This window comes from Heteronotia binoei, chromosome 12 (assembly GCF_032191835.1).
Source record: "Heteronotia binoei isolate CCM8104 ecotype False Entrance Well chromosome 12, APGP_CSIRO_Hbin_v1, whole genome shotgun sequence".
Taxonomy (NCBI): domain Eukaryota; kingdom Metazoa; phylum Chordata; class Lepidosauria; order Squamata; family Gekkonidae; genus Heteronotia; species Heteronotia binoei.
Genome location: NC_083234.1, coordinates 47,797,960 through 47,816,627, shown reverse-complemented (window position 1 = coordinate 47,816,627; position 18,668 = coordinate 47,797,960). Strand labels below are relative to the sequence as shown.

Here is an 18,668-nt window from a genome sequence, read left to right as displayed (position 1 = left end):
TCATAGCTCCCACCTTCTTTGAGCAGCTGCAAGTTCCAAGGGCAGCAGCCATTAAACAGGGTCATTTTCTACATGAAGGATGCGCAGCAGACTCATACCATTTGGGGTGGGAGGGAATCTGTTTCTTTTCAGACATACAAACTTTACATGGGGAAGGGAAGTGCAGGGCAAGCATCCAGTTGCTCAGAAGTTAATCCTTAGAGCTGCATCAGGATCCCCATATGCAAACACCAATTACAAAAAAGAGAGGCTCTTGTCCCTTTGCTGCCTTCATTCCAGATCACAAATTGTTTTACTCCAGAGAGGTATGTGTTGTTGCCAGTAACCACCAGCCATGAAAAGCCATCACTGCTATTGGAAAGATATTTGTGAACCATCTGTGCCCATTGAAGGAGCATCTCTAGACCAGAGACAGTTCCCTCCCCATTTTACACCTATAACAGCATTACTAAGACAATCTGTATTGTCACCAACAGACCTACATTTCATTCCAAATATCACAGGGTTTAGCCCTGAGACCCATGTTCAGTGCCTAACTGAGCTGTGGCATTTGCAAAGAAGAGTCCCTTTGAGTATGCATGGAGTGCCTTTCCCACACTAGGAAGGAACTAGTGGGGCTTTAGCCCCAGCACTTCTCTTTCAGGAAAGGAAGCCAGCCTTCACCTACTCAACAAGTGTGTGTGTAATGTACTGAGTGACGAGACGTGTTGAAGGCAACATGCTTTATTAGCTAGTACATCACAAGGCAAGGCAACACGGGCCGGGTCCTGATTATATACATACCCTGGAACAACCCTCAGTCTGGCCAGATCCAATCCTGGCCAGTAAAACTTCCCGCCACAGATCTTGATTGGCGGAGCATATTTGCGGAGCTACATCCGGAGACCAGTGGACTTCCACTGGTCACCTCCGTAGCGTCCGCTGTGTTGTAATTTCGGGACTGAAATGCAAGACACAGCACTCCTCCCCCCACCCCAGTTCAAGACACGAAGTCTTTCAAGTAGGCTGGCGCCCTGTGTTCCCGGGTCGATCTCCTCGGGGTTATCTGGGGAGTTGGAGCGGCCGCCATGGCTGGCGGGGCGGCTGGTTCCTCGTAGTGGGGTGATGCCAGAAAAGGGCTGTCCGTCACCTGTTGCTGTTCCGGAATCTCCTCTCTGGGGGGGGTGCTCCCTCCGCTGTGGTGCTCTTCCGCCCGCATAGTCGGTGCAGCCAGCATAGGCTGCGCAGCTTCCAGGGGTGTTGCTGTTAGTACTCCCCCACTCCCCACTCCCCCGATTGCTGTCGGTTCTTCCGGCAATGTGCGACGGCGCAGCTGGTCAATATGCCTCCTTAGGATTTGGCTCCAACGAGACCTCGTGGGAGCAGGACCCGGTGACCCGCAGCACCCCGGGCGGCTAACCACTCTGGTCCGCTTGCAAAGTTCTTTGCGTATACCGGATCCCCTGGAAAGAATCCCCTAGCGGCTTCCCTGGTTTCGGGGGAACTGCGGAGGTCTGTCGCCCAGTCAGGATGCAACCTGTCTAGCCTCAGGATCAACTTCCTCCCCATTAGTAACTCGGCAGGGCTTAACCCAGTGACAGGGTTGGGGGTGATTCTGTTATCAAGTAGGAAGGCTGCCAGGCGGTGATCCCAATCTCCCTGTACAATGCGACCCAGGGCCTCTTTAGTGGTGCGCACCATGCACTCTGCTTGGCCGTTGGTGGCTGGATGGAAAGGGGCAGACCGAATGTGCTGGATGAGGTACCGATTCAAGAACTCCTGGAATTCCCAGGAGGTGAAAGCGGTCCCATTGTCCGTGACGAGGGTCTCGGGAATCCCATGAGTGCAAAAGACCTTTCGCAAGGCTCTGACCACCGCCGCGGTGGAGGTTGAAGCTACGGGAATCACTTCCAACCACTTGGTGTATGCATCGACCAAGATAAAGAATATTTGGCCCTGGTATGGCCCCGCAAAGTCTAGGTGTAACCGGGACCATGGCCTCCTGTTGGACTCTCAGCAGTGGACAGGGGCACTGGGCGGATGCGGTCAGGACTCTTGGCAGGGTTGGCACCTTCGAACCCACCCTTCTATTCCTCATCCATTCCCGGCCACCATACATAGCTACGTGCCAGGGCCTTCATGTGCACTATCCCCGGGTGTGTTTTGTGTAGGACTTCCAGCACTTGCTTCCGCAATTGGGGGGGGGGGGGGGAACCACCTCCCTGCTATCCCAGAGAGGGCACCCCTTGTGCATGGACAGTTCTTCTCTCCGTGATGCAAATGCCCTGAATTCTGCATCCAGTTTGCCCGCGGGCCACCCCCTTCCAACCCAGTCTAAAACACATGCGAGGATGAAGTCTCTACCCGTGGCCCTAACTACCTCAGTGACGTAGAAGGGCCTCTCTGGTAGAGTCTCTATAAACATCACATGGTGGGTGGGGGCGGGATCCAGGTCCATAGAGGGCAGCGGCAGGCGGCTGAGGGCGTCCACATGTCCCATAGCTTTGCTGGGGCGGTGGACCAGGGCATATGTGTACGAGTTGAGGAACTGGTTCCACCGCAGGACACACTGTGACAGAATTTGCGGTGTCTGGCGGTCTGGGGCGAGGAGGCCCAGTAGTGGCTTATGGTCCGTGGCGATCGTGAAATGCCTACTGCACAGGTAGTTGTTGAATTTATGCACACCCGCCGCTATTGCCAAGGCTTCCTTGTCTCTCTGGGCATAGTTGCGCTCCGCGGGGGTCAGGGTCCTCAAATAATAGGCCACGGGAACCTCCCTCCCGTCTGGGAGTTGGTGCCCCAGAACGGCGCCCACCCCGTATGGGGAAGCATTGCAAGCCAGAATCACTGGTAAGGATTCGTCAAAATGGTGGAGCACATCATTGGAAACTAGGAGGTCCTTGACTGCCTGAAAAGTGAAGGCCTGCTTCTTTTCCCAGACCCATGGGGTGTTTTTATCGAGGAGCCTATGAAGGGGTTCTGCGATGGCCTCTTTGTGGGGCAAAAATGAATGATAAAAATTTAATAATCCCAAGAAACTTTGTAACTCCATCTTGCACGTGGGGGCTGGGGCATGGACATTAGCCCTGGTCTTGTCGGCCGTCAGGTGGATTCCCGTGGCGTCTACTGCAAACCCCAAGAACTCTACCCTCGACACCCCGAGGGAACATTTCTACTGCTTTACTTTAAGTCCCACCACCTGGAAACGGCGGAGTACCTCACGCAGACGGCTGCTGAACTCCTCAGCGCCCGGGGTGGCGATCAAAACGTCATCAAAAAACGGTTGCACTCCGGGGATCCCTTTGAGAAGAGAATCCATTATGCTCTGAAAAATCCCCGGAGCCACACTAACCCCAAATTGCAACCATCACACCCGAAAAGCTCTTCTGTGAGTCACAATGGTCTGGGCTTCTGCTGTATCCTGCCCTTCCCAACAAGTGGCTCAGGGCGGCTCACAGCATAGAGTTGCTGGTACGCCTGGGCCAAGTCCAGTTTCCCAAAATCCTTAGAGCCTGCTAGGGCTGCCAGTACGTGGCTGACCACCGGAATGGGGTATGGGTTGTCCTGAAGTGCCTTATTTATTGTGCACTTGTAATCAGCGCATATGCGCACATCTCCATTTGGCTTCACTGGAGTGACTATGGGTGTTTCCCATGCAGCATAGGATACCTGTTCTAGCACTCCCTGGGCCATGAGGCGGTCCAGCGCCGCTTCTATTTTTGGTTTAAGAGCGAACGGAACTCGCCTGGCCTTCAGCCTTATTGGTCTCACATGGGGATCGAGGGGTAAGGTGATGGGAGGCCCCTTGTAGCACCCCAAGGACCCATCAAACACTTCTGGGAATTCCCGGCACACGTGCTCGAAATTTTGCGTTCGCATCTGCTGCACCCCCACTATTTGAATACCCAGCGGTCGAAACCAGGCCAGCCCCAGTAATGTGGTGAGCTGGCGTTTGACCACGAGTATGTCCAGCTTGCCCTTAAAGTTCTTAAACTCTACCCTTACAGTGGCCCAACCCAAAATCTGTACAGGGTTTTTTTGAAAGTCCTGCAGTATGAAGTCCACCGGTTGCAGCCAGGGCTGGCCACGGGGACAAAGTTTTCTTAGAGACTCCTCCGAAATTATGGAGATGGAGGAGCCCGAGTCCAGCTCCATTAGACATGGAGTGCCCTCGATTTGGACCAACCCCCTGACCTTATCTGGGGTGGTGAGGGGCAAGTTCATTACCTGCACACTAGTCGATGTGGTCGAGTAGGCATCGGTCGAATCATGGTTGGTGGACTGGCGTCTACGGGTGGCCTTGACCCAGCAAGCCCGCGCTATGTGTCCCACTCTTCCGCAGTTCCTGCAGTCCACGTTGCAATAGGGGCAGTCCCAAAGCGCGTGTGGATCCCCACAGCTGGCGCACTTGGTGTTGGCTGGTCTCTCTGTTGCTCGTGGCTGAGTGGGCACTCTCGGCCCCATTCCTGGTTGGCGACATAGCTGGTTTGCCTCCTCCTCCTCTGGGTTGCCTGGTGCCATCTCCTCCTGGTGGACGGCTTCCGCTCGCAGGTTGTTGTAAGTTTTGGTTGCTCTCTCGAACACAGTGGCTTCGTTGAAGGTGAGTTGGAGGGTGAGCTCTTCCTTTGCAATGAGCTTTTGCTGCAGTCTTTCGTCTCGGAGGCCCCAGACAAAGCGATCCCTCAGGGCTTCATCCAGCTTGTCGAAGCTGCAGTTCCCCACAATTTGGCAAAGGGCGGCCAGGTAGACGGCGGCTGTCTCTCCCGCCCCTTGATCCCTCTTGTGGAAGAGGAATCGGCTGGCAATGATGGAAGGCTGGGGCAAGAAGTGCCCGGTCAGGAGTCTGACTATCTCCTCATACGTTTTCTTTGTGATCTTCGCGGGGGCTGAGAGACCCTTTGTGATCTCCAATGTGGCTTCCCCGCAGACACTCAGGAGCATGTCTCTCTTACGGCTGACGTCTGTAATCATGTTCGCTCGTAGGTAGCAGTCGACCCGCTCCGTGTAGGTCTCCCACCTATCGGGGTTGGCAGGGTCGAACTCTGCAAGATGGCCCATCATCCCACTTGGGTTAGCCATGGCGGCGGCAGCGGGCGCTTCCGTCTCCCTTGAATGCGTGCCTTCCTCATCTCTGGCCGGTCAGCGAAGTCCCGCTTGGGGAGTTACCTGGCTAGAATCCCACCTTCGTCGCCACTGTAATGTACTGAGTGACGAGACGTGTTGAAGGCAACATGCTTTATTAGTGAGTACATCATAAGGCAAGGCAACGCGGGCCGGGTCCCGATTATATACATACCCCGGAACAACCCTCAGTCTGGCCAGGTCCAATTCGGGCCAGTTAAACTTCCCGCCACAGATCTTGATTGGCGGAGCGTATTTGCAGAACCACATCCGGGGACCAGTGGACTTCCACTGGTCACCTCCGTAGTATCCGCTGTGTTGTAATTTCGGGACTGAAATGCAAGACACAACAGTGTGGAAATGCAGAAAGAAGCAGATATCAATTCAGGAAGAGAAACTTTTTCCATGTGGAGCTATGGCAATAGCTCCAGAATTTTCCCCTCCAGAATTTTCTCCAGTCACTCAGCAGGAGCCATGCTGAATATGATTATGTTATTTGGTTTCAGCCCTCATTTTGTCATAGATAGCAAAGTACACATTAAGAGATGTTACTTTTATGTGTTTTGTTCAGAACTCTCTGGGGTGTTGAGAACTCTCTGGGGACTTCAGACCAGGGGCTTGTGCCACATAAGTATTCCACTGAACCTGGCCCTTCTTGTTACATTTCTCATCTGTAGTATCCTGGGGGCTCTGACTTGGATGGCCCAGGCTAGCCAGATCTCATCAGATCTCAGAGGCTAGGCAGAGTCAGCCCTGATTAGTATTTGAATGAGAGTCCTCCAAGGAAGTCCAGGATTGCTAGGTAGAGGCTGGCAATGGCAAACCACCTCTGTTCATCTCTTGTTTTGAAAATCCTACAGCTACTGAGTAAATGCATGGCAGAAACATGAGCTGAACCAGGGACTTTCATATTCAGAGATCGATCTCTCAGTCACTCAGCTGGTTGAGGGTGAGGAATGATTGAAGGACAAATTGAAGGACTGCAGGGAGGCTTGGTTAAAAGGGGATGGTTTAAGAGGTAGCTGTTCTCACACTGTGCTATGTGTATATATACTTGCACTTCTGTGGGACTAGCCAAGCACCTAACTAAAGTTGTAAGTTGCTTCCTTCCTTCCTTCCTTCCTTCCTTCCTTCCTTCCTTCCTTCCTTCCTTCCTTCCTTCCTTCCTTCCTCCCCACCCCACCCAATGTGACTTGACCTCCCCCCACACACAAACAATTTGAAAAGAACGAGTGCCCACCAGTCAGCCTGAACTCAATAGGGGTGGGCAGCTGATGGTGCTGGCAGGCTTTGGACCCTATAAGGGGAGCTGTCTCTAACCTACCTCCTCTTGCCGTGCAGTCGAGCTTTTAAGTGTAGGGGATGTTCTGCCCTTAAACTTGTCTTCCTTCCATAGAGGAAGGAATGATGGCACATCCTTTTTCAGTAGCCAGTTCCCCCCTGCTGCCCAATAGCCTTGCTGAGGGAGTGGTTCTAAAGTGGGGGACTGTCAACCCTACTTTAAACCTTTCTCTTGACCTTTTTAGATATTTATACCTTGCATTTCACCCTGAAGTAAGACCTAAAGTAACGTAGCGCATCGCTCCCTCTACCCCCCCCCCCCAGTGTCCTCAGAACAATCACCCTGTAAAGCAGGTTTGGCTGAGAAAGACTGACTGCCCCAAGGTCACGTAGCAAGTTCCTGTGGCAGAGGAGAGATTTGAACCTGAGTCTTTCAGATTCCAGTCTGATGCTGTAGCTGCTACAACAAACTGACTTATATTTTCTCCCACCGGGGGAAAACCAGTTGGGGTGAATGCATGTGAACACACACACACAGTGGAATACCTGCTACCTTGTGCTTCCCCCTGAAGCTACACCACACCGAACATCTAGTTTTGCCCACTATTGAAACTTACTCAAAACTCCAAGAAAATGAAAATCAAGAAACATTCATGACAGCTTTTTTATTATTATTTAACAACTGGAAGCCAGGATGGACTTTTAATCAGGAAAATCAAATGATGAATGGGAAATATGATAGCAGGAATTAGCAGGACTATTCTGAGGAGAATGCAGGGAAAACCGAGGGTTGAGTCTGTGGCAGTCTTAGCAGTTGGGAATGTTACCACACAGAGAGATGCCAAATAAGTTTAGGATTCCAACATTTGCACAACCTGGACTTAATGCAGGAAGATTTGTTCCTGTAAAGGGGAAAGATGAAGATCCAAAAAGCAAAGCAAATGCACAGTCAACTGCCAATCTTGGGAGATTTGATAGGTCCCACGCCCTTATCAGGCTATATCCTGCACTGCCTACAGGGCCAGATCTGACCGCATGTATATATTACATGCTGAAATTAGTTTGAAACCACCTCAACTCTCATGCTTTCCCCCAAAGTATCCTTGGAATTGTATTTCTGTATGGTATCATGATTTCTTCACTAGCAATACTTTACCCTTCCACAGGACAAGAATGTCCAGGTCTCCTTTGGATAGAAATAGGAACCCTTTTCTGAAGTTACATCCACTCTTATGGGCAACCAGCAACCCTGCATACTACTGACGCTACCCTAAATGCTCCTAATACCACATGCATATACAGCTTTGGCATGCACAAACCAAAATCTTGAAAAATCTAGTGGTCAGTTTGCATGTGCTGAAACTCTGCACGCTTGCAAAATACATGTGTTGCTCTATTCAGGCAACATGGCAACTGCACATATCAGGAGCACGGTGGTAGTGTGCCCTTCTGATACGTGCATTTGCTGGGATCTTGATATATGTGGTTGTAACATTTGAAAGGGGCTACTGACAGTTCAAGAAAATTGAAGGTGGTTGTGCTCTTCAGAGCCAGGCTTGCCTTGCAATATGCAGGATAAAGGAGGTCAGAGAGTATATTGTGATGTTGACCCCTTTTGCAAAACAGGCATACAAGTTTATCAACATGTAACTGGTTAAAGGAGTTGAAATCCAAGCTATACGTTCAGCTTTTGGGAAGTCTTCCTTCCCCCTTCAAAGAGCCATCAGTTTCAGATGCACAACACATGCAGTATGATATGCTGATGCTCCCCAGCAAGGTCACTATTTAGAGAGGCTGGGAGGGCACTTCCTCCTCCCTCCTCTGCTGATTTCAAACCACATGTGATTATGATCCATGGATTAATCACCTAGACTTCTTCCCCCAGTGCAAGGGGAGATGCTTCCTACCTTGTTCCGGATGTGCATAGTATGTGGGGATCCCTCTGCACAGCTGCTCAATTGCAAGTCCAAACTGGGCAAGGTTCTTGACATGGGTCTTGCCAATTGAGAATCTTGAGTCATGGGATAAAGGAATGTTTTTTCCAGTCTGGAACGGGGAGGAAAAGGGGAAAGTGTTAATAGGAGGTCACAATTAATTCCTACAGATCCAAGTGGGCAGCTGTGTTGGTCTGAAGCAGTAGAACAAAGTCTGAGTCCAGTGGAACATTTAAGACCAAGTTGTTACACCTCAAACAACTTTTTATTGGGGAATATTAATATTTCTTAGCTCAAAATGGTAGGCCTACGAGAGGTGAGGTGCATACGATCTATGTCTTTGTCTACGGTGATAGACCACTGAAAATCTTTTGGTTAATAATGGATTTTATTATAGCTTAGGGTTTCAAATAGTTACATCTCAATCAAACAATTTCAAGCATACAAGAGGAATTACAAAGAGGTTACCTGAATCAGTATGGATTGGGGAAGGTGATACAATACCTAGATCTTTGCAGGGTAGGCTCAGTCAGAGGAAATGCAAGGCCTCTGGAGGGAGATTTCTCTTGAGAGGAAGGGGGGGTGAGGGTAGGAAGGGGGTGGAGGAAGGAGAGGATGAAGGGAATCCCTTTTTCCTTCCTTTTTCTTCTTCTGCAACCAGCTAACCTGACATATTGGGTTGTCTGTTTTCTAGGGTAAATTACATCACATCACTCAATTAACTTACCCAATGAGGGGGAAGAGTGTCACACCAATGGAAAATCGGGGTGTCATATGTGTAATATCCAATCAGAGACCATTCGTATCATAGATCCATACCCCAACAGGAATTTTAATTACACTGGCCAAATGACTTTATGGCCTTGTTTTTCCCAAAACTGGTTCCTTTGAAGCTCCCCAAAAGTGATAGATTTCTCTCTTAGTGTCAACCATGGATAGGCATCCATCAAGTGGTCAGGGGACTGGCTGACTTTGATGGCCTTAGCAATTAATTAAAGAAAAATAGAAACTTTGTTAAGAGTCAAAATTGTGATATCAGTTTACAGGTTATACCACACATTCACAACAAGAGGGGTACTTAGCCTCTAACCTTCGTGTTCCTGCTATCTTGTCCTGAGGAATAACAGACACAAGCCATTTATTTGTGTTGGACGTTTCCTGGTTCATTCTTATTTCCTTATGCTTTGATAACAGAACTTTTAAAAGTTTCCAAAAGTGAAGGAATTTTTATGGCACTGCCCACCAGTCTCTCTGGGCCCAGAACATTTTCATTCCCAGGAGCAGAAAGATGGATGCTTCTCAACCTTTCAGCTGGCATCATGTTGTTCTGGCTTGTGAACCAGAATCACATTACAGACCTGCTTTGGGTCAAGAAGGAACTGGATTTGTCTCCCTTATGTGCAAGAAAGACCATTCCAATTCAAATGCGCATTGCTGTATCCAATTAATATTCTAGGGTTACATTGCAATATCACATTCCAGGGGTGCATGGATTGGGAATAAGTACAGGGGTGTCTTCCTGGGTATCAAAGTGTCAAGGTGTGAGATTTTGTGTGCAGGCACACTTCCTCAGACAAAGTGAAATGCATTCCTCTGGTCTGGTAACACACACTACAAATCACTCCACCTCCAAGAAAAAGATGCTATTAGTTACCTCCATGCTTGAGAGGAGACAGATGGAGCGGGACAGCAGGGTCTCAGTTGATTGCTCTTAGCACTCCATAATTGAGGATACATTTATATATATAGCACCAATTCTTACATATTTATTTGCCTCACTGTTCCCCCCTGAAATTAAAATCCAAACAATGATGACCTTATAAACTTAGATTGTTAATCCTCTTTGCATCAGTTAAAACATTTCATTATATTGTATGCTAACGTGCTGTTCAATCTCTGCCTTATATGTGTGGACTGGTATATTTCATTTCACTTTGTCTGAGGAAGTGTGTGTGCACATGAAAGCTCACACCTTGAATAAAACTTTGTTGGTCTTAAGGGTGTCACTGGACTCAAACTTTGTTCTGCAGTTCCTGCCAAGCACCTGCTTGGAAGTGCTATACCTTCCGGCCCATCCTCTGGGATGCCCAGATGGAGACTCTATGTGACTTTTCCTGCCTGTCCGGCATCCAGTTGCTTAGGATGCCTGGATTGTTTATCACAACAGATGAGGACAGGAATAAATATCCATGCCGGGGGGGAGGGGACAGTGGAGGAGAGGGAGGAGACTCCAAGACTCAAGACTGCTGAGTTTCCTGATTCTATTGCAATTTTTTTTCTTGCAACTTTTGCAAGCCTACTGGCATCTTACCTTGTGTCCTCTGAAACTGCTAAGTGTCTCCAGCCTTGGGAATGTCTTCAGATCCATTGTTGCCACCACACAAGCCCTCTTACGGAACAGCCTGGTAGCAAAAAGACCCTTTACAACACAACAAATCTACTGTCAACCTCAGATTTTAAGTTTAAATACAAAGATTGCTACTGTCCTAAATATAATTATTGGATATAGAAGATTATCGCCTTGCCTTCCTGTAGTCCCAGATGGCATCCCATCCGTTCCACCCATGGTAATTGTGGATATTGACAATCTGAGCTTGTTGGTTGACATTCACAGCTTGATGGGTGTTGCTATCAACATTTCTTTGGTTGCTCGCATTGATAACCTAGAAAGCCAAACAGAATGATGAGAATGAATCATTGGGGAGGCCCTAGTGTGAAACTCAGTGGGGTGGAGAGGGATGCTGTGAAACTCTGTCATGGCTGGCAGAGGAGTCCTGTTTGGCAGTTTCTTGGGTGGGTGGTTGTATCACAGCAGATCAACTTTCATGGGAAGAAAAACAGCATTTACTTAAGTCAAGGACATCTAAAAGAGAGAGAGAGATCACCTTGACTTTCCTGGATCTCCCTCCTCTCTAAATATTTCTTGTACAAATGGAGAGGAGGTCAGGGATATCCAGGACCCAAATCTGAAAGAGCAATGAAGGGCTATTAGAGCTGCCAACTTTTGAACTGGTCCTTCTAACCTGTCCCTTTACTACTAATTTGATCTGCAGCAAATAACAGGTGATACTTGTTTGTTGGAGTGAGCGACTCAACATGCCCGAACACAGGGGGTGGGGTGCAATACATAATTCTAAAGATTTATAGGTGCTGTCTCCTTGAATAGGATGCCTTTTTTTTTGTCTTAACCTGGCAGCTGCCTTCTGAGCCTTCCTCTCTCTTTTGTCCTCTTACTGCACATGGCTGTCCATAGAGATATAGTGCTCTCATACTCTCACACACATAATACCAGACAAGCTGGCCATTTGTGATAGGGAAACTACTCTTTAGATTAGACTTCTTTCTCTCCTTTTGACTGCAACCTGAATGTGAATTGGATCTACTTAAAGGAATGCAAGTTTTTTCTTTGCAATATACTTCTTGGGAGATTTATTTACTGCATTTAGTATCTATTTTAGTATTTAGCATTCTGTTACTGGGCAAACTGCTATATTATCCAAATATTCCAGTACTGTTTACCTCCATGCCATGAAAACCTTCAGCTGCCCACTTCCACATCTTAAGACTCTGTAAAAGTGAAAGGACATCTTCCCCCTCCCTCTTGGCCAGTTAGCAGCCCTGTGAAGGACTGGACATTCAGAGCCTCTCAGTTACACAGCATGGTAGGAACATGTTGACCAAAATAGTCATGAACAAGTAATAGATTCTATAGACATTGTTCAATCAGCATTCAGGTTGCCCAGCAAAGAAAGTGGAAATGAGGCACATCTCTTCAGGAAGAGGATTTTGTGGCACCATTAAGGGCACCCCTGAGAGATTCAAATTGACCTCTCCTGCCCATACATTTGTTGTTCATCTCATGCACGGAACAACTTACGGTACTGGTGGGTTCTTAAATAGTGTACAGAAGAGGATCCTCTCCGGCTTTTTTTTTTCTTTAGGAACAACTCAGCTTGTCCCCATTACCTGGGCTGACTGCCTTATGAGCAGAACCAGATCTTAAATTGTTAGGTTTGCCAACCTCCAGGTGGTAGCTGGAGGTGTGAGATTACAACTGATATCCAGATAACAGAGATCAATTCACCTGGAGAAAATGGCCACTTTGGAAGGTGGGCCCCATTGAAGTTTCTCACCTTCCCAAACACTACCCTCCTCAGGCTCCACCACAGACATCTCCAGGTGTTTCCCAACCAGGAGCTGGCAATCCTACAGCTCATTGAAGTAGGAGAAATGTTTTAAATGGCTCAGGATAAGTTTTTTCAGAAATCAACATTCACATTCATGCCAGGAAGAGCTTCACATTTTTGGTTATCAGGCCATTACAAAAACTCATCACTGGCGCATACAAAAGCACAGCCAAAACTACATAGGAGGACAATTCCCCTCCTTCTTCTTGCTTTTATTTCACTTACTTACTTCACTGGCCAAAGACCAAGATAGGATGACTCCAAAAAATGCAGCAAGGGCTTTCTGAAAGAGAAACCAGTTCCATTGTTTTAGAGAAGGAGTCTCAAAGACTCAAGCAGAATATCTGCTTCCTGAGCTTACAAAATTAGGGGAGGGAAAGAATTGTAAGTACCTGATTATATCAATCCAAGGATCCACCTAGTCCAGTATTTTGTCTTCAACAGTAACCATCCAACAACCAGAAGGAGAACATGGATATCATACACAAGTCAGATCCATGTTTGGACTGGCCACGCATGACATCCATTGGCATGTCTACCTTCTGTGAATATGTCACTTTCCTTTTTATTTGTTATATATATTGATACTGATAAGAAATAATAATTCAGATTGCCATTTTTTGCACATAGTGATCACCACAATGAGATTTAAGTATGGTTAATTGGTCTGGATGTTCAGGGAGATGTGCAGATTGCAGCTCACCACATCTGGTTCAGTGGTAGAGCATCTGCTATGCATGCAGAAGATTCAGGTTCAGTTCCAGATATCTCAAGCTAAAAGGATCAGATAATAGGTAATGTGAAAGACCTCTTCCCGAGATGATAGATAGTTGCTACCAATTAGAGTCCTGGCCTTAACGGGCTAATGGTTTGAATTAGTAGTCCTGTCCAGATGTTACAGTGAACATGCATACATCTGTAAGAAACAGTCAATGTGTGTTCATTTTTCCACTAAAGCCAGGGACCAGTACCTGAAATGAGTAGTTTTTACCACATGTTATGCTGTACAGGCACTGAATTATTACCCCCAAGGCATGTATTACACACAATTATGTGTACACTGTATAAAGACTAAATGTGCATTCACTATAACCTGTAAACATGGCTGGTATAAGCCAGCTTCATGTGCTCTTCTTTAAAATGCAGACAGGACAAGAAAAGAATCACAATCCTATCAGAACCTGGAACATTCAAGAAACCTATCAGAAGCAGAGCATTTAAGGCTACAAAGGTATCATGTCCTCAGTGCTCTGTTGCTAGAATCCTCTCAGCAATACAATTGTGCAAAACTCTTCATTTTCTTATAAATGTTTTTGAAGGGGGTTCAACAAGTTTGTAGTCAATCAACAAATAGTAGGTTTGATAATATTATCAAATCCTGAAGGAGGAAAGATTCATTTGTCACTCAGGAGCTGATATTTAAACCACGGGGAGAGAAGTTGCTCTCCTGCTCCTCTTGTGAACTTCCTAAAAGCACCTGGTTGGCTGTCATTGCAAACAGGATGCTGGGCTAGGCTGGCCTATCCCATAGAGTTTTTCTTGGGGATATAAAAAGAATGAATGAAATAAAGACATATTCATGAGATGACAGATACAGTAAACATTCTGTCTGCATAACAAATAGACCAACAGAGGTGTTGTGTCTTGGTACCAAAAAGCTCAGACCCATCTGATTATCAATATCTGCTTAGAATATGCAGCATATTAATTTTTTGCACCACAATTGACCCCACCCCCCCCCCCCACACACAAAAAAGTATTTGTGTCACTTTTTCTATTGTTTTAGGTTATAAACAAGCTGGGGAGTAAGAGTAAAATATTTTTGCACTGGATCACTATAAGATAAAATGTTATTTTAATTAAGCTAGGAAATGTACTTACCAAGAACTTCATTTTATCCACCTGTCAGATGTGCCTCAAAACCCACTAAAAACATTTCAAACGTTATGTGTAAATATATATATGGTGTTCATATCAGCGGTTCCAAAGTGCAGAAAGATAGCAAAGCTTTGGAGCTCTTAAATGGCTCCAGGCTGGCATTTATCCCAACTAAAAATTGTTAGAGAATAATCTAATCTTCTGTTTGAAACAGATTTATAGCTTAATCCTAAATTATTTACCCAGAAATAATTCCCAGAGACTACAAGGTGACATACCTTCTCATCAGCATGCTGAAGACTGTAGCCCTAAAATATTGGTGGATATGAAATTTCATATGGCACTTCTGGAGAGACAAAACAAAGGATGATGGAACCCTGGTGTCTTGCTACCAGCTACCCAGATTGAACATCTGGCCTACAGTATTCAGTGCTTAAGTGTTTTGATTACTTGTAGCTTTTTCCATTATCTACGGTTCCTTGCTGCTTCAGATGGGTAACCCATCCAAACTGCATTATCACCAGCTTTTCTTAGAAGAATTATGGAGCTTGTTCAAATAACAAAAGGAACAAGATGGTCTTTCCTTTTAGCTAACTCTTATCCATGCATTTTATAAGTTTTAACTAAAACTGACCAGCTTAGTTAGGCAGCCTTGAAGTTGCTTCTTTTAAAAATATATACAGAGACGTAAGGCACTATATGCACAGTTTTTATGAATGAATCAAGCTTTTATGAATGAATTTGCCAACCTCACTTTCTTACTACTACATGTGCTCAACACAGAATTTCTTCAACATCTCTGAAAGGCTATGTGGTACACAGGCAATCCTGTGAGTTGCTTAGCTCAAATCACCTGACAGGTGGTAGCACAGGACAAGACAATGATCAGGCCTATACCTTTTGTGTTTGCCATGGAGGCCAATGTCTGAACAGTCCTGGCCGTGTTAGTCACTGTCACTGGGCTGTACAATCCCAAATCCATCCCTGGCCTGTGGTTCACAGGCAGTGTTGCTGCTGAGATTTCCAACTGTGGCTTGCAAAATTCCTGGAGATTTGGGGACAGTGCCTGCAAAGGCAGAACTGGGGTGGGGGACCATAATGGGGATGTGATGCCATAGAACTGGCCCACTGAAGCGGCCATATCCTCCAGGGAAACAGAACTCCCCACCTTGGGAAACCTTTTTGGGTGGAAAGGTGGTGCAGATTTTTTTTTAAATAAAATCAATAAACCCTGGAATTTGGAGATCAGTTGTAATTCTGGGAAGAGACTGCCCCCCTCTCCTCAGAGGTTAGCCACCCAGGTTGCAGCTAGGGTTGCCAATCCCCAGTTGGGGGACAGGTGATCCCCCGGTTTGGAGGGCCCCCCCCCCTCCACTTCAGGATTATCAGAAAGCAGTTGAAGATGTCCGTTGGGCACTCCATTATACCCTATGGAGACTGGTTCCCAAAGGGTATAATAGAGAATTGATCAATGGGTATTTGGGGCTCTGAGGGGGCTGTTTTTTGAGGTAGAGGCACCAAATTTTCAGCATAGCATCTAGTGCCTCTCCTCAACCCCCCCCCTCCCCGTTTCAAAAAGATTTGACTAGGGGGTCCAATTCTATGAGCCCCAAAAGAAAATGCCCCTATTTTTCATTATTTCCAAATGGAGGAAAGGCATTTAACAGGTGTGCAGTCTCTTTAAATGTGATGGCCAGAACTCCCCTTGGAGTTCAGTTGTGCTTGTCACACCCTTGCTTCTGGCTCCACCCCCAAAGTCCCCAGATATTTCTTGAATCGGACCTGGCAACCCTAGTTGCAGCCGAGGTATAGTTTGGACTGCTGATAGTCTGTTCTAGAACAACGATGCTATTCAAGTGTACCATTAATGAAAAAATGGTGGGGTGCTGGAGCAAGGTGAGATGGCATTATAGCAGCAGGGCTGTTGGTTGGGCTGTCGGCCAGGACTAGGCTGTTGTACAAGCCAGCATCTGAGGCCCTGGGCTGTAGGAGCTGCAGACAAGTCCCCTACATGCTACTGCTTTCTAGGGCCCCAACATCAATCTGCCACTGCCTTCCAGGGTCCGTAAATGCTGTTCCAGGTCCCCAGGACTTTAGGAAACATGGTGGAATGGGCGGGGAGGGGATATAATATCAAGACCTGGTTTGGGTACCTGAGCAAAGGCACCTTCACTGCTCTTGCAACAGCAGGGCTGTTGTGTTGCTGTATCTCAGTTCCCCAAATCTGGGCAACCAGATTTTCATATTGTGCAAACTGCTTGCAAATACAATAGATCAGCATACGTAATTTCTGCTAGGAGTTGAGGATGTTTGTTTGTTTCTCAGAAACTATTCAAACAAATTCTGGAGTTATGAAGGCTACAAATCTTTTCTTTCCCTTTTTTTTAAAAGAAAAGTTGAAAAAACTGGAGGGGTAGCTAATGTATTAAATGGGTGCTGGTGGCATATTCCAGGGAGTATCTGCATTTTTCTCACAGTACCAGGCAGGCAGGTTCATGAGTGCTGAGAAGGAATCTATGTGAAGTATGTGGTGTTGACAGCCACAAGAGCAAAGTGGTGGATTTGGGAATGTCAGGGTGGAAACAGAATGGCTGAGGAGTGTTTCCTTTGGCATGTCCCAGCTGGAGTGAGAGAGAGAATGGAAGGAAGGAAAGAATGCCGAACAATCACTATTGGGCACCATCACAGCTTTTTTGCAGAACCATGAAACAAAACACTTTATCCTCTTCATTGCCTGCATCCATTTTTTCCTCTCATTCAAATGTGTTTCATTGACTTTTTTTTTCCTTTAAAGAAATTGGATGTTAATTAGAGCTTCAAACTTTAAATCAGAAGATGTTTCCACAGAAGCTTTTGTAGATTATTCAGTGAAGTTCACATCCACCTGCAAGGGACGACTTTAATTCATGGCTCCTGTTGCATTTGGGGGGGTTCTGGAATGTCGCTGTAGCTCTTTTCTGGCATTCAGTAAATTTCTTTCAAGGTATAAAACTGTGCCTCTTCTCACAGTCTCTGCCATCTAATTGTCCATACAGAGCCTCTTCTAGTGATGCAATACAATTTGGTCCTGGACAATTGAAAAAGAATGCATTCCAGACCTTTGGGTGTTGTAGAACTTCATAATGAGATAAATATTTTGCATTTGCAGAAGTTTTTGCAGAATGTATAATGGAAGATGGCCAAAAAATATGGAAAGGGCACCCTTTCTTGCATTGGATCTCCAACAGACATCACTTGAATTTCTATTTCTACTACCCCAAATCCATATGAACTAAATCTTTGGGATGTTTTCTTATATCCACTTCCAATCTTCTTGTATGCCCACTGATGACATTTTCCCAGCAAGTTTCCAAAGTTCATCAATCAGCCAGCAGCCTGTCTGCCAAATAAGAACAGTTAGCTTAACCAGCTATCCATTTTTATTTTGAATTAATGATTGGCTGTCAGAATACCACAAACTGGCAATTGCAAAATTCACGGTCCTAAAAGAGCCTTTGTGTTTCTACTGGGAGGTTCCAAAGGTGTGAGAAAACTACACCCTTTATAAACATACTAGAATGACTGCGTACAGGTTACTTGTGGTTGTAAGGAGAGACGCTGAGAATTTCAGTGTGAACATGATAGGCAACCAAACATACCTTGATCGAAATTTTTGTTTATGCATAAGACAAGCTGCCTGACCAGATTGCCTTGACGTGGCTGTTTGACGTCCAACTCAAACACCTGCCAAGCAGCTTTGCAGCTGTGCAGTAGCCACTTCTGCTATAATAATAATAATAATAATAAATTTTTATTTATATCCCGCCCTCCCCGCCAAAGCAGGCTCAGGGCGGCTTACAAGACATGATACATATACCATGATATAACAATACAATACAATTGATACAATAAAATACAGTTAAATACAAATTCGTAAATTTAAATTAAATAAATAATTTAAAACCAATATAAATTAATGGTGCTACAGTTTCAGTACATATATTAAAATGGCTGGGTATCATTGACAAGATTCCACCTTAGAAGGCAAGTTGGAAGAGGGCAGTTTTACAAGCCCTACGGAACTGATTAAGATGCCGCAGGGCCCGCACCTCCTCTGGCAGCTGGTTCCACCATTGGGGAGCCATTATCAAAAAGGCCTGCTCCCTTGTTGTTTTTAGCTTGGCCTCCCTTGGCCCAGGGATTTTCAGAAGATTTTGCGAACTAGATCTCAGTGCTCTCTGGGGAACATATGGAGAGAGATGGTCCCTTAAGTAGGCAGGTCCTCGGCCGTATAGGGCTTTTAAGGTAA

General features: G+C 46.2%; 1 protein-coding gene across 1 annotated transcript; it reads right to left on the bottom strand.

Annotated features, from left to right (window-relative positions):
* Positions 1 to 7,047: 7,047 nt before the first annotated feature.
* Positions 7,048 to 14,488, bottom strand: LOC132580501 (gastrokine-1-like). The gene is made up of 6 exons (XM_060251342.1): positions 14,384 to 14,488; positions 12,732 to 12,785; positions 10,841 to 10,978; positions 10,627 to 10,734; positions 8,289 to 8,427; positions 7,048 to 7,283 (listed from the first exon to the last, which is right to left on the bottom strand). Exons 1-6 carry the CDS (start codon positions 14,393 to 14,395, stop codon positions 7,189 to 7,191), a joined length of 546 nt encoding a protein of 181 aa, XP_060107325.1. The 5' UTR covers positions 14,396 to 14,488; the 3' UTR covers positions 7,048 to 7,188.
* Between the last annotated feature and the right edge of the window lie 4,180 nt (positions 14,489 to 18,668).

Bases quoted from the DNA above. Each gene is read 5' to 3' on its own strand.
- LOC132580501 (XM_060251342.1), bottom strand. The intron at 10,735-10,840 runs GCAAGGCGATAA...TGTGTTGTAAAG, and splicing joins CCATCTGGGACTACAGGAAG to GGTCTTTTTGCTACCAGGCT. The intron at 8,428-10,626 runs GTAAGATGCCAG...TCCCCGTTCCAG, and splicing joins GCAGTTTCAGAGGACACAAG to ACTGGAAAAAACATTCCTTT.